Here is a 15373-nt window from a genome sequence, read left to right on the forward strand (position 1 = left end):
CACAAACATGCCATTATGTATACCTGACCGCTAGTTGCAGTGGAGCATAACTTATTATCTTAAGACAAAGAGGCTAAGGCCTGGACTGGGGAAAACTTGGGCTCAAGCAAGGGTTGTCAGATAAAATACAGGGTGCCGTGTTAAATTTGAATTTTAGATAAACATGAATAGTTTCTTAGTATAATTGCAAATATTGCACGGAACACACGTTATTTGCTAAAACTGTACACCCAGGGCAAGATAACTTTTGTGACCCACGTCTCATTACCAGTTTCATACTTCAAATCGGAATAAGAACGCCTGCTTTATGGAGCTGTTAAATCCAAGTCCAAGTCAATCTCTTTAAAAGCACTAGATTTTTCAAAAGAATGACGGTTTAGATAAACGAGTTTGGGCCTGGCCCTCGGCCTCTGGCGGGGGACCTCGGCCGCCCCCAGGCCGCGCGCTGGGTTTGGAGGTGCGGGACCCGCGTGCCAGGCCCGCTCTGTCCTCCTTCCTGACGGGCCAGCCAGGGCGCGAGTTCTGCGTCCCCAGGGAGGCCTATGTCGCCGGTCCCGTCCACTGCAGCTACCCACCCTCCACCGCGCAATACGCCTCCGCCGGCTGTTTTGGACTCTCCCGGCTTCCGCCTTCCGGGCGGTCACGTGCCGCTGGTCACGTGACCGGCGCTCCTGTCATTCTGCGGCGGCTCCGGCTTCCTCCTGCCAGTGCCGCCCTCAACGTCTCAGTGCGGGAACGCTTCCCTTTCCGGCGCCGATTCTCTCCCCGCCGCTCTGGCCTCCGGACCGGGCAGGAGACGCAGACTCGGCTCTGACCAGGCGCCCCCGCCCGGCGGAGGCCTCGACGCCCCGGACCGCCGCATCCTCACCGCCGCCTTCGGTGTGTTGTAGGGCCCCGGGGGTTGGCGAAGTCGGGCCGCGCTCAGGTGGGTTCGTCTCCGGCACCAGGCCGAGGGAGGCGACCCCTGCGGTTCCTCCGGCTTGCCCGGTGCGTGCTGGTTTCTCGCGCCCAGGCCCCGCCTGCCCTCCGGTTCCGGTTCCCGGCGTCTACTTCAGGCCTCGGCTGGGTTTACGAAACCGCGGAGCCTGCCCCGCAGGGGCGACGACGTGAGGGGCGAGCGGGGAGAGGAGGACAGCTAAAAGGTGTGCTTTCCCCGGGCTTGGGCCACAGCCCTGGCCTGCCGGAGGTTCGAGTTGGTCAGGAACCTAGGTGACCGCCCCGAGACCCCTCCAGCGACACCGAGAGAGGCCGCTGGGGCTGAGCCTGCGTGGTTCCAGGGCTCCAGCTCGGCCCGGACGGAGCCTGTTTGTGCCTGGGCCCTGCCAGGCCGCTTCGATCTTGCTTGTTTAGGCAGCAAATCCTCAGATACAGAGATTAAGTTCCAAACCGACGAAGGTCATTGGGATCCTGGGATAGAATTTTGGGTATGATTTTTAGCTGCTTTGTAGCATAACTTTGAATTTATATGTTGTGAAAAGGAACATATGTTTTGTGTCGTGGTAGAAATGAGGCTTAAACTTTTATCTGTTAGTTTTGGAATGAGAATTACTCAAAAGCTCATTATTGTAGGTTCTTGTCGACAGACCAGACTCCCATTGTTGGCGGTACCTAAATTGTAATTGGTATTTGTTTCAAAAATTTGCCGCAAAATTGATTTTGAAAATACTGTGAACTGTTGAAAAAAGAAAGCTCTGTCTTCTAAGAAATTATGTTCGCACTTTGGTTGGGTATTTTAATTTGAGTAATTTTAGAAAGGACTTATAGGTTTTTCATACGTCACTTCAAAATGATGCTTAGTAAATGTAAATAAAATAATTGGTCCTATTTGTCTTATATAGTTCTTATGTTTTCTCTTTCGGAAGAGGAAAGTTGATTCCAGTTGTGTACATTTAAAATACTTTCCTATTTTGTATGCCTATTCTATTTAAGTATGATTTCTGATGTTAATCTTAAAGGGCTACTTTAAAAACCTTACTGCAATATTAGTGCCAATAATTTAAAAACCTTTTCTGGAAAAGTAAAAACCTGTAGAGAACATTTTTATGGAGCAGTGCATAATTGAGCAAGATTTGAAATATAATAATATTGATATTTAATATTTAGGATATTTAATATTTGAGTTGAATACCTGGAGAGAGAAAGTGATAATGATGATATTAATAATGATAGTAGCAGTTGTTAAGAAATAATAAGACCCGGTATTCTGGTTTTACCATGCATCAAAATTGAAGATCTGTTGAGAAATATTCAAGATCGTCAGGTTTAGATGACCAAAATGGATATCCGGGGTGCAGTGGATGCTGCTGTTCCAACCAACATTATTGCTGCCAAGGCTGCAGAAGTTCGTGCGAACAAGGTGAACTGGCAGTCCTATCTTCAGTAAGTACCGATTTGCTGTGAATCATGGCTAATCATGTGCTTTTGCATCAGACTTTTTCATGGTCATGCTTCTATGAGAGAAATACTGGAAAAAGGCTAATAAATGTCGAAGAAAACACTTCCTCCTCGGAATGATTAGCTGTCACAGGGAGACGGTGTAGTGTGGGGGAAAATTTGTGCTTTTTGAGTGAGTGGGAAGCATGGGAGGAGTGTTCATGGGCTATGAAGAACTATATGTGTATAGCCATGGGCTGTGGGCTATGGAGAGCAGGAAAGGATAATGTACAAAGCCTGCCAGACTGGCTCAGTGTGCCTTGGTGATCAGTGGGGGGACAGATGGTGTTGCACAATGGCTCCTACAGCTAGTAAAAAGCGTGGATATTTGAGTTTCAAGACCTGGGTTTGGATTCTGGTTCTTCACTCTACTAATTTGGGGATCTTAGGCAGATCCCTTAACTTCTCTGAGGTTCATTAAGGTAAATGTGAAATGAGGATACATATCCCACAGGGTTGTTGCTGAAATAATGTATTTAAAGTATTAGCATAGTTTAATACAAGCATTAGTATGTTGAATGCACTGTCAATAAATTTTAGTTCTTTCCCCTTCCTCCTTATGTGTATTAAGATTTAGCATGCTGGTGTTCTGTGTTTATCTGTAAAGTAAGTGTTCATTATTCTTGACCGTATTTTATCAAATTGACTTTACTTCATATCTGTTTATTTTGGCATGTTTATAACACTGAATTATTAAGGAAATTCAGTTCAAATTTGCATATACGTTTAGAAAAACAAATTGGGGAATCTTTAGTTTTATATATAGCAGTTTGTTTTAAGAGGGGTATGCAGTGCACAAAAATGATCCTTTTATTTCTGTTAATTTAGTCGGTCATCAAACATTTATTGACCACCTGCCAGGTCGGTGTTTTTCTAGGCTTTGGGGCTACAAAAAGATAAACTCATAATCTAGTAGGGAAGTCAGATATATAAACAGATCACTTTAATTCAGCATGTTAACTGTGATAATAGAAAGGTGTCCAGAGAATGATGTGTGCACAGAAAAAGGACAGCTAGTCCTAGCTCCAGGAAGTTTTCCTGAAGTGGATGTTTCCTAAACAGAGTTCTAAAGGATGAGTGGTATTTAACCATGTGACAGGAGGGAAAAACTTTCCAAGCGGAACAGAAAGTGTGAGCAAAGGCAGGGAATTAAAAACAGCCTGCTGGGTGGGGAATAATACATGTTTTGGAGGCAACCAGTGGGAGAGCTGAGGCTGGAGAGGCAGGCAGGGGCCAATTGTGAAGGGCCTGTGTGCCAGTGGAAGGAGTTTGGACTTGATCCTGTCAGTCAGTGCTTTTCAAGCTGATTCTTAAGCTGTGAAACCCGTGGTTCACGTGAAGTCTGATAAGGAAGCTCAACATGGAAAACAGATGAAAATGGTAGTTGAGTGGAGGTGGGAGTGTTCGTCTCAGAGCCTTCTTTTGAGACCATTCACCATCCTCATGAGGGTTCCAGGGGCACAATTGCCTTTTTTTTAAACCACTTTATTGAGGTATGATTGACATACACAAGGTATACAACTTGATGGGTTTGGAGGTAAGTATACACTTATGAAACCATCACTACAATCTGTGCCGTAAACCTATTTGTCACCTCCAAAAGTTTCCTGTCCTCTCTTTATTTTACTTTATTTTGTGATAAGAACCCTTAATGTAGGGTTTATCCTCTTAGCGAATTTTTAAGTATACAGTACGCTATTGTTAACTATAGGCACTGTGACATACGGTAGCTTTGTAGGACTTATTCATCTTGTATAACTGAAACTTTATATCCTTTGGCTGATACCTCCCCATTTCTCCCTCTCCCCAACCCCTGGCAGCCACCATTCTACTCTCTGCTTCTATGAGTTTGACTTGTTTAGATTACTCATATGAGTGGGATCATGTAATGTTTGTTCTTTTGTGTCTGGCTTATATCACTTAGTCTAATGTTGTCCAGGTTCATGCATGTTGTCACAAATGGCAAGATTTCCTTCTTTTTTTCAGGCTGAATAATATTCCATTTTTTGTAAATACCACATTATCCATTTATTTGTCCACAGGTACTTAGGTTGTTTCTCTAACTTGGCTATTGTGAATAATACTGCAGTGAACATGGGAATGCAGATATCTCTTTGAGATCCTGATTTCAATTCCTTTGGATATATACCCAGAAGTGGGATTGCTGGATCATATGGTAGTTCTATTTTTAATTTTTTGAGGGACTTCCAAACTGTTTTCCATAATGACTTCACCAATATACATTCCCACCAACAGTTATAAAAAGATTCCCTTTTCTCCACATCCTCACCGGCACTTTTCTTCTGTTTTTTGATAATAGCCGTCCTGACAGGTGGGAGGTGATATTTCATTGTAGTTTTGGTTTGCATTTCCCTGATGATTAGTGATTCGAGCACCTTTTCACATTTTTTTTTTTTTTTCCGTGAGGAGAATCAACCGTGTGCTAACATCTGCCAATCCTCCTCTTCTTTTGCTGAGGAAGACTCGCCCTGGGCTAACATCCGTTGTATGGGATGCCGCCAGAGCATGGCTTGCCAAGCGGTGCATCGGTGCACGCCCGGGATCTGAACCGGCGAACCCCGGGCCGCCGCAGCAGAGCACGCGCACTTAACCGCTTGCACCACCGGGCCGGCCTCCCTTATATATTTTGGATATTAACTCTTTGTCAGATACATGGTTTCCAGATATTTTCTTCCATTCTGTAGGTTGCCTTTTCACTGTGTTGATTGTTCCCTGTGCTGTGCAGAAGCTTTTTAGTTTGCTATAATCCCATTTGTCTAATTTTGCTTCTGTTGCCTGTGCTTTTGATATTGTATCCAAGAAATCATTGCCAAGGCCAACATCAAGAAGGTTTTTCACTGTTTTCTTCTAGGAGTTTTACGGTTTCAGGTCTTATATTTAAGTCTTTAATCCATTTTGAGTTGCCTATTGTGCATTGTGTAAGATAAGGGTCCAATTTCATTCTTTTGCGTGTAGCTATGCAGTTTTCCAACACCATTTATTGAAGAGACTATCTTTTCCCCATTGTGTGTTCTTGGCATTCTTGTAGAATGTCAGTTGACTGTATATGTGAGAGTTTATTTCTGGGCCCAAGAAGCACATTTTTCAAATCACTGTCGTAGGTGTTGGAAACTGCTAACGTTTGTAACTGGGAGTTAGATGATCAGATTTGTCTTCTGGTTGGATTGCCGTGTCGACAGTGTAGAGGGTGGATTTGTGGATAGCAAGCCTAGAGCTAGGTAGAGGCTGTAGCAGTATTTGAGGTTGTTGGAATGGAGAGAATTGGATAGATTTGAGAAGGTCTTAGTTATCGATTTGATGTGTGAGGGTGAAAAAGAATCTAGGATGACTTCTGGATTCCTACTATAAAGGACTGGATTATTGTGGGGCCACTGACTCAAGGGCAGGAGGAGGAGGCACTTTCTGATGTTTTCTCTGTTCGTTGATACCTGTGTAGTTGTTTAAATCCCCTGTGAAATTAGGATTTCGACTCTGTTTCCTAATTTTAGTCCAGAGTGTATTTAGACTAGAGGACAAGGAGTGTCATGTTTATAAAGCCTGAACCTGTTTCTAACCTAAATATAGTAATAGTTATTGATCATAAAGCACTGGCTGACCGGCAGAAGTTCCCTAGCATTGGCATTTGGAACATTTGTAGTTACATGGAAATTTTTAATTGCTTTCTCTTCTGTTCCTCCTGTTCCAGGGCCTCCATACTACATAAGTCATATTCTTCCTTTTTCCCGTTCTGTCCTTTTTTCTGTTGTCTAGTGTACTAATTTCTTTTATAAAACCCCTCTACTGTGTATGTCTATGCACAGAGATTCACCAAATACTAACTGTGTGCCTGCTGTTAAGCCCGTTATTGTGGACACTCGTGGGTGGGAAATGTGCCTTCCCCAGAAGAGCTTACAGATTGTTGGAGGCTGGACAGGACACATGAATTATCAGTGAATCTTATATCACATCATATACTGATAAGATAAAACCTGTGGAAGAGTTCCCCGATGTCAAAAGGCCGTTATACTTTATCCCTCACAAATTAACGTGTTATTATGAAAATACAGTATTTTAAACATGTATTTATATTTGATTAACCTGTTTCTTAATAACTAGACTGTACACAAATGAATGAGTGTGGCTATATTCCAGTCAAACTGGAATCCAGTAAAACTAAATCCTGAGGGTAGAAGAATCATAAAATAGCATCCTTTCTCTTGAGTTTAAAGTTTAATGAGGAAACAAACCTTTAAATAAAAAATTAAGTAAGAAGTTGTGGTAAGTGTTAAAATGGAGATAATTGCGAAGTTTTCTTGGATAAGAAAAGGAGGGAGCAAATAAATACCTGTGAGCGTTGGGCACGTCTTCACAGAACACATAAGGTTACTTGTAGGCGTTGTCCAAGCAGACAAGCTGGGGGCTGTGGTGAAGGAGACTCCAGGCGGGGAGCTGAGACGTGGAGGAACGTGCAGTGCTTGGGGAGCTTTGGGTAGTTGGGTGTGGCTCCCTCCAGGCTGCTGCAGGCCAATTTGTGGCACCTTCATTCACCGCTTTTGTAGGCCAAAAACCCGAGGAGTCATCTTGACTCTTCTCTTTCCCTTACAATCCGTATCCAGTCCGTTAAGGCATTCTGTTAGCTCTCCGTCCAAAACCCTTCCCAATCTGACCATTTCCCTCTGGTTCCACTGCTACTAACCTGCAGGCTGCCCTCATCTCTCACATGCTCTCTTCCTGCAGCCTCTTGCCTGGTGTCTCTGCTTTCACTGTTCCCCCACAGGAGCAATTCTTTGCATAGCTGTGACAGTCATTTCAAAACTGTAAATCACATCATGCCACCCTGCTCACAGCACTCTAGCTACTCTGCCCTTCTGGCTCTTTCTGACACAGCAAGCTTATTCCTGCCCCAAGCTCCTTGAACTTACACTTCTGTCTCTCTGCAAGTTCCTCCGTCAAATCATTTGGCACATTAACTCACTTCATTCAGGTGTCTGTGCAGGCAGCCTCAGAAAGGCCTTCTCTGTAATCCAACTAAAATATGTCCTTTCCTCTCTGGTCACTTTCTAGCTCCTTACTCAGCTTCAGTTTTTTTGATAGCGTTCATAGTCCTGGCATTATGATGTGATGTCTGTGTGTGTATATTTTTTAAAAAAGTTATTTATTTTTATGTTTGTGTATTTTCTGTTCTCTACACTGGAATGCATGCTCAAAGAGGGATGTCTCGTTCATTGCCATGTCACCTGTTCTTAAAGGTGCCTGGCACGTGGTAGGCTCCCAATTCATATGGGCTAATTAAATCATGAATGAGTAGAGTACTTGTTGGAAAGTGGTGGAGATGAGTCTTTGGAAAAGGAAGTAACATAGTACTTGGTAAGTAACATACTGTTTCACATTATTTTCCTAGCAATACTGTGACATAAGTTTTTCTGTCCTTATTTTAAAGATGAGGAGATAGCTGTTCAGATAGGTTAAGATGTACATGCTCATATAGGTTTTAATTAGTCCAAGGATTAAAAAGATTTTTATTGAATGCCTCTGCCTAAGTGCTAGGTCGAACTGCCATTCAATTTCACAGTCTGACCGATATGAAAGAAGTAATATGATCAGATGTGTGCTTGAGAAAGCCATCTGGTAGTAGGTAAGAGGAATGTGGAGGGGGTTTGGATCGGAAGCTGGGAAACGCATTGGTAGATTGTTACCATAGGGCTGAGCTACTCCAGAGGCAGGGAGGTCCAGAGGAGGGTGACAGTGGGTGGAAGAATTCTTAAGACTGGTGCTTGACTGATTGTGGGCCGTTAGAGAAGAGACCAGAGTCCGAAACCTGCTAGATTATGGGACTGGCGAAGGATGACTCAGAGACAAGAGAATTTAAACAAGAAAAGAAAAAGTTTACTTGTAACAAATGCAAGGGAGTCAGACTTCAGGAGCAATGGCTTGCCAAATAACACAATTATTTAAATGGAAAAAAAAGCTGCAAAATTACAGGGTTACCAAGTACAACCTTCATTGTACACATTCTTCATGGTAGAAAAACTGTGACTTTTTCACATGATCATCCTATTTACAAAGGTTATGACATACTTTTTACACATCAGCATAGCAAAATTTTGGGGTAAAATTGTTTTAGTGAGGGAGTCCAGATTTATGAAAGATTTCGTTTGTTTTGGGGCCAGAACCGGACAAGGATGACCTTGTTATCCTGGTCTAGCCCAGGGTGCAGAGTGCATTTTCTCCTGACTGGTATGTGAAGTGCTTAGCCACAGTGGAAACAGGGCGAAGTGTCCATTTTTGCTTCCATTATCCTATTATCCAGCCTGGAGATGGTCTGTGTGTGGGGATATATATTAACAATCTCAGTTCTGCCCCTGTGGGGTCTGGAGTGCCTCTGTGATCTGTGGGAGGAGAGGTCCACTACACACGTGTGAGTGGGGACTGCAGAACTTGAGTTACCAGTGGTGAGGGTAGAAGGGAGTGCTCAGGGAGAACTGTGGAGTGGGAAATGAAGAATGCCACCCACAGAACCCGAGGCACAGGGAAGGAGGTGAGGAGCCCACAGAAGCCGAGGCACAGGGAAGGAGGCGAGGAGCCCACAGAAGCCGAGGCACAGGGAAGGAGGCGAGGAGCCCACAGAAGCCGAGGCACAGGGAAGGAGGCGAGGAGCCCACAGAAGCCGAGGCACAGGGAAGGAGATGAGGAGTGGCCTGAGGTGGACAAGAAGAATCTGGAAGCTAAGGAAGAGAGTGTTAAGAAATGGCTACATTGTATCCTGCCTCAGAGACCTAGAAAGACAAGGACTGAAAATTCTCCTTTGGATTTGTAAGGAAGAGATCGTTGGAAAAACTGTATGAGAATAGTTAAAAAAAAAAGAAAAAAGCCATGTTAAAAAAAGGAGCATATATGAAAACAAAGTTACAGTGCTTAAAACTGGAGCTGATACAAGATAGAACAGTGGACTACAAAATCCAGAAGCAAATTACAAGTATATTAAAAAATTTAGTATGTAGTAATAGTATATATGAAAGCAGAATAGTATATATGAAACCATATCCCCGGAAGGGATAAAAGTAAAACACTGAGATTTTGAACATAAAATCAAGATCTTTGGAGGAGGGAGGGGTTGTGGGTAGGGTTGGCAGGAAGTGTGAAAGTTCAGATTCCTTGTCTAGGGGAGGGCACAGCTCTGAGTACCTCGGATTCCCAGCCTCCTGTGTGCTCAGGAAAAGCTGTCCTCTTTGGGACGTGGCCTGAACCCTGGTGGGGCTCTCTCCTTTCCATGTCCTGTGTTCCCCACTCCATCCTGGTCTCTCCTGAGAGCACTTCCTTCATAAATCGCCTGCATACCAATCCTCATCTCAAGGCCTGCCCCTGGGAACCTGATCCAGGACAGCTCTGAGAAAGGACCATACTTCTTTAATTATGCATATTGGGACACCTGCTTAAATTCAGTGTTTTCCTGGTTTCACTAGTTCCTCAGCATACTCAGGGGAAGGGGTTGGGAAGAGCAGCTTCTTAAACTGCTGAGTTAAGAAAATATATTGATGCTGTTTGAATGACAAAATATATTACAAGAAATGTTTTTATTTTCAACTTGCATTTACTCCATGCCAAGTGCTTTTTCTTGTATTTTCTCATAACCGCTCACTGGACTAGGGCAGGTAGTATTGTAATTCCTGTACCACTCACTGGAGTAGGGCAGGTAGTATTGTAATTCCCGTTTTACTGGTGCGGAAAATAGCGGTCAGAGGGGTAGTGACTTGCCAAAGTTTCACACCTGGAGTTGAAACTCTTCCTCATGTTGACTCCGGTTTTATAGTTTTCCCACCGTACTGGTGGTCTGCAAGAGTTGACGTATATCCTGAAGTGCCCAGTCTCACAGAGGATAGCATGGCTGTTCTGCTGACAGGTCTTTTCACAGGGAAGGGTCGGACCAGGGGGTTCGTGTGACGCATTTGAGTCCTTGATGAGTGGAGCAGTTGGGAGGTCAAGCCAGGTTGAAAGGGAAGGTACAGGTTCAGTTGTGATGATGCTGAATTTGATATGTGAAATTCACACAGGATAGTGTGGGGTGCTTGCTGGGAGGATAGGAGATTAGGATGGAGAGTTTATTTTTTCAGGGAAGAGGAGGATCATATTTTTCTGAGTCTAGAGGGAAAGAATATGCTAGAGAAAATCATCATAGAAATTCATATCAAGTGGGTTTGGTCTTGATGGATTAGAAAGCCAAGTAAATTGTTTGTCTTGGGAGGGGGAATAAGGGTGAGACTGCAGAGTGCTAAAAGGTGACATTTCACTGAGTGCGTACTATGGGCCAGGCACTGTGCTAACCATCTTATGTGAATTATTTAGTTACTTCCTCAGTTTAACCCCTTAAAGGTGATATGGTTATTCCTATTTTGCAGATAGATTAACTTAGGTCTAGAGAGGTTGCAAGATCAGTGAGTGGTGAAACTGAGCTTTGAACTCAGGTCTGTCTGATGCTAGGACTCGTGTGTCAACCTAGTGGTTAACTACCACGGAGAGAGGGGAAAGACTGGAAATTGCTGTCACTTGCTCACAGTGGCTTTTCAACTCTTATTCTTACTTTCTAGGGGGCAGATGATTTCTGCTGAAGATTGTGAATTCATTCAAAGGTTTGAAATGAAAAGAAGTCCTGAAGAGAAGCAAGAGATGCTTCAAACTGAAGGCAGTCAGGTGACTGATATAAACATTATATCGTGAACGTCTCCCTGTGTCATTAAAAATTCTAGAAAAAATTTTTAATGACTGTGATATTCCATTGTAGGTATGCATCAAAATTTAACTAAAAATCCTTTTATATTGGAAGATATTTGAGTGATTTCCAGTTTTCTTTGTTAATTTTGGAAAAAATGTTATATTGAGTGTGTTTATTCCTCCAGCCTTTTCTGCATTTCTGAAAATCTTTTTAGAATAGATTCCTAGAAGGGAAATTACTGTTTGAAAGTATATGGTGTTTTTAAAGTTGCTTAACTTTTTTTATAGAAATTTTTTCCTACTTTGTATTCTCATTAGAATAAGATGCAATTCTGCTGTCCATCAGATTTTCTGCTATGGGGTCCTGATTGGCTGAAAGAGGCCGTATACAACTCAGTCTGATTCTCAACAATCCTGGGAGGTTTGGGAGGAAACATTGTTGGCTCCAACTTTGGTCGAATCCCAGAGTGGCTGTCGCATAGTTGATAAGTTGTGAGATGGAGACAGAGCAAAGCCTTCGGGTTCCAGGCCCCAGTGGTCTCACCCTAGTGTTCTGCTTCCCAGTAAATGCAGGAAAAAAATTCAAAGCCAATGATAATTTTTGATTGTCTGCATAACTTAATCTTTATGTTATCATGGGTACTCAAGAGCTGATAGTGGCTAGGTCTATCTATTTAGAATTAGTAAACATTTTGAAATTTATCACTAGAAATGATCAAATATCTGACGCAAGCCATAGTATGGTCCTCCCGTATTTCATCACAATATTTGTAAAAGGTATACATTTTCTGTAATTGAAATCTGTTAGTTAATAGCATTTGTATCCTGATTTATGTAAGAGAAATAATATTTTACTGAAATTCCATTAAAATGTTGTATTTGCAGTTGAAAACAATAATTAACATTAATTTCATTTTTTTCTAGTGTGCTAAAACATTTATAAATCTGATGACTCATATCTCCAAAGAACAGACAGTTCAGTACATACTAACTATGGTTGATGATATGTTGCAGGTAGGTTTATTCTTCACTTAATACATTTGGTGACTTCATCTTTTTGTGTACTGCACAGTAACAACATTTTTGTAAGGTTTCGCTTAATAGTGTTGGTTCTCTTCTAGAGTGTAATAATATATTTTTCTTCATTATGTGAGTTGGAATTTGCTAATGGTGATAAAAATGAGAATGTCCACACAGAGGCTATTTTTGTTGTTTTTCAGTGTGTCAAGTAATCAATATGTATTTTTTTCCACAATACCTCAGAATTCTTTGTTGAGCACCAGCAGTGTTTAGTGAAGCACTTGGGCTTTCTGGATGCCCTGCGTACTGATGGATGACATGGCTCCTCTTTCAGTCGTTCAGCAGATTTCAGTGCCTCCATGTTCCAGGCCAGTGCCAGGCACTGGGGATTCAGTGCTGAATGTAGGCAAGGTGCTTGCCCTCAAAGGTGTTGTCTGTTTGGAGAACGTTTTTCTTATCATCTGAGACTTTTCTACTTGTATAAAGTTTCTATTTACTGTCCCTAAACGCAGAAGGGCCTCCTTTATTCACAATTTTTTATTTTACACCGGAGTGTAATCTAGGTTTAGATTGTTGGTATATACAGCAGTTCTTGTTGAAACAGGCCATCTGGCTGCTATTTACACTGTCTGTCTGCATGTCTCAGGAGACTTGAAGAAAAGTGTCAGTCTGGCTGCTTAGGGGGCGTTGTCGGTTTACAAGGAAAAAGATTTATTGATGGCCTTCTATGTGCCAAACACTGTGCTAATTATTAGTGAGGATACAAAGGTTAGGAAGAATGGTGCTGTCTACTTAGGGGCCATTCATGTCATTTACAGGAATGTAGTGATTTTATAATGTGAGTAAAGATAATATCCAGCCTGGGCTGATGCAGCGTGTCTGAGAATGACCTTGGTCTCTCTCAGTACTTTTTCCTTTAAAAAAGTAAAGGTAAGAAAAATGGAGAATGTTGCAGTTTGCCTTGGTTATCTTGGTAATTATATAGGACTGCACCTAGAAAAAGGAGGCTATGAGTTGGCATGCAGATCTTGGTTTTATTTATATGTCAGCACACACATGCACACAAATATCCTCAATTTTTGTACACATCCATATATCTATAAATTAAAAACCCTGAGTTCACACTCCCTCTACTGTCATTTCATCTCAGCACCACAGAGTTCATTCTGGCCTCCCCTTTCCATATTTGTAACTCTCTTGTGACAGTGAGATTGTGAGCTCCTCTTATCCTCCGTCTATTTACTTGTTTGTTCTACCCTGTGATAGAAAGAAAGTAGTGTCAGAATTGCTGACCCTACAGCCGTGAAAACAAGCCCTTGCCCTGGAGCTCAGTGTTCATTTGCAGCACTTGGTCTTAATCTGAAGGGAGGTGGTCAGAGGATCGTGTTCGTGTTTCTCTCGGAGTGCTTAAGTTATTTTTCTTGAAATACTGTTAGATTCCTTTGTTTTGTATGTATTCTACTTTAGTTTTTTTCTCATCTTTGTTGATTTTTTTTATTATTTTTGATTATGTAAAAGATTAACATGCTTCCAGAAGTCAAAACTATACAGAAAGGTGTACTCAGAGAAATGTCACCAACCCCCACCCCGTCCCTGGTACCCCATTCCCACCTACCTCTTATGGGTAATCAATATCATAGATTTCTGATTTATTATTCCCGTTTTTCATTTTGCAAAAATAGGCAGGTACGTGTGTATTTTCTTATTTCCCCCTCTTTTTTATACGAAATATGTGCTCTGAGAAGAAGGGCTTTATCCATATTCTCTTAAAGGTTTATAAACTGGGTGCCTGGGACAATAATGGCTGGAGGTTTGTTTTTAAGCAGGAATTGAAACCACGAAAGACTAGTTGAGGAAGGTGGGTTTTAAATTTATTTAAAACATATAAAGTGGTTTCTGCTCTTTCTGTATGTAGGGTACTTTGTTCATTTATGGGTACAATGAGAATAACAATTTTAATTTTGGAAATAATCCACTAGTGGAGTTAATGATGACTTACCTGAATTTTGAGTCCTTGGCTAAAGTTATTATCACAACTGCTTCAATTGTTATTCTAAACTATAGTGATTCATTATGTAAGGAGATGGTAGGCTGTTCTTCAAATAGGTAACTGTTAGCATAGACCAAAATTAAAACCAGTGTATTTAAAAAGAATTAAATGTTGACCTGAAAATTAAAATTATTGTTTATGTGGTTGTGCTTTTACCGAATATTGCTTAGCAACCATATTCACTTAGTGAACCAGAAAGTGGATTTCAGCCAGTGATATGCAGAGAAAATTTAGGTGAGAGGTAGAGCTTGCATGATTTGAACTAAGAATTAATTGTTCCTCAAATCCTATATTCACCTGCTAGTGTGATATGCTGTTTTATGCTGTCTTTATCTGCCTTGATTTTTCTATCATATTATGCTAGGAGTAACCTTGAACATTTGAAATTTCTCTAATTTCCTCTTTCCTTTGCCTGCTTGTAAGTAGCTTGAGGTGCTTCCTGCTGATCCTTCCATCCAGAGCTAATGTGTGATCTTTTTGCCCCTCCTGATTTTGTGCACGCTGAGAAGAAGTGTAACTTAGAGTGCTACGTCTTGCAGGGCTGGGGTCTGTTATCTTGGTTCACTTGATTTAAAGCAATCATAATCATTAAAGGTGATTTTATTTTTAAAATATCTCTCCCCGCCCCCATCCCCACGCTCTCTCCCATGGTGATAATAGCAGGGAGACAAATCTCATACACACTGGAAAAAGAAAACACACTGAGTGATGGGACATAAAATGAAAGGTTGAGAAGCAGTGCACAATTGTTACATTTTTTAGGAAAATGCATTCTGATTAGTGATATTTCTTTTTTTTTTTCCCCCCAGGAAAATCACCAGCGTGTTAGCATTTTCTTTGACTATGCTAAACGTAGCAAGAACACTGCCTGGTCCTACTTTCTGCCAATGTTGAATCGCCAGGATCTCTTTACTGTTCATATGGTAAATTTTGAATTGAACAAATTTCTGATTTAGGGAAGAAACACACCTAAGCCATTTATGACTTGATAACCTCCCGTTTCCCAGAGGAGTAACTGCTGTGACCTTAACTTTTCAAAGCAGTGTTTCCTTTTTTGGTGTTTAGTAATATGGAGATATTGAGAAGTCAAAGGAGGTAGGGTTGCTCTGATACAGTTCAGGTTTTGTAGAGTATTTGGTGAGTTCATTAGCATAAAAGCCT

The 15373-nt window shown here is 41.8% G+C and overlaps 1 protein-coding gene across 4 annotated transcripts in view; it reads left to right on the forward strand.

Moving 5' to 3' along the window:
• Positions 1-749: 749 nt before the first annotated feature.
• Positions 750-15373, forward strand: part of ATP6V1H (ATPase H+ transporting V1 subunit H) — a 117221-nt gene continuing 102597 nt past the window's right edge. For 2 of the 4 annotated variants that reach the window (XM_087420568.1, XM_087420571.1), the window contains exons 1-5: positions 750-879; positions 2232-2379; positions 11019-11121; positions 12067-12156; positions 15022-15135. In XM_087420568.1, coding sequence (XP_087276694.1) covers positions 2267-2379; positions 11019-11121; positions 12067-12156; positions 15022-15135 — 420 coding nt within the window. In that variant the 5' untranslated portion in view covers positions 750-879; positions 2232-2266. Of the gene's footprint in view, positions 880-906; positions 926-975; positions 1425-2231; positions 2380-11018; positions 11122-12066; positions 12157-15021; positions 15136-15373 lie in introns of those variants that run through there. The other 2 variants (XM_087420570.1, XM_087420569.1) reach the window with 2 other exon arrangements.

This window comes from Ceratotherium simum, chromosome 31 (genome assembly GCF_057802395.1).
Source record: "Ceratotherium simum simum isolate JZ-2026a chromosome 31, ASM5780239v1, whole genome shotgun sequence".
Taxonomy (NCBI): Eukaryota; Metazoa; Chordata; class Mammalia; order Perissodactyla; family Rhinocerotidae; genus Ceratotherium; species Ceratotherium simum.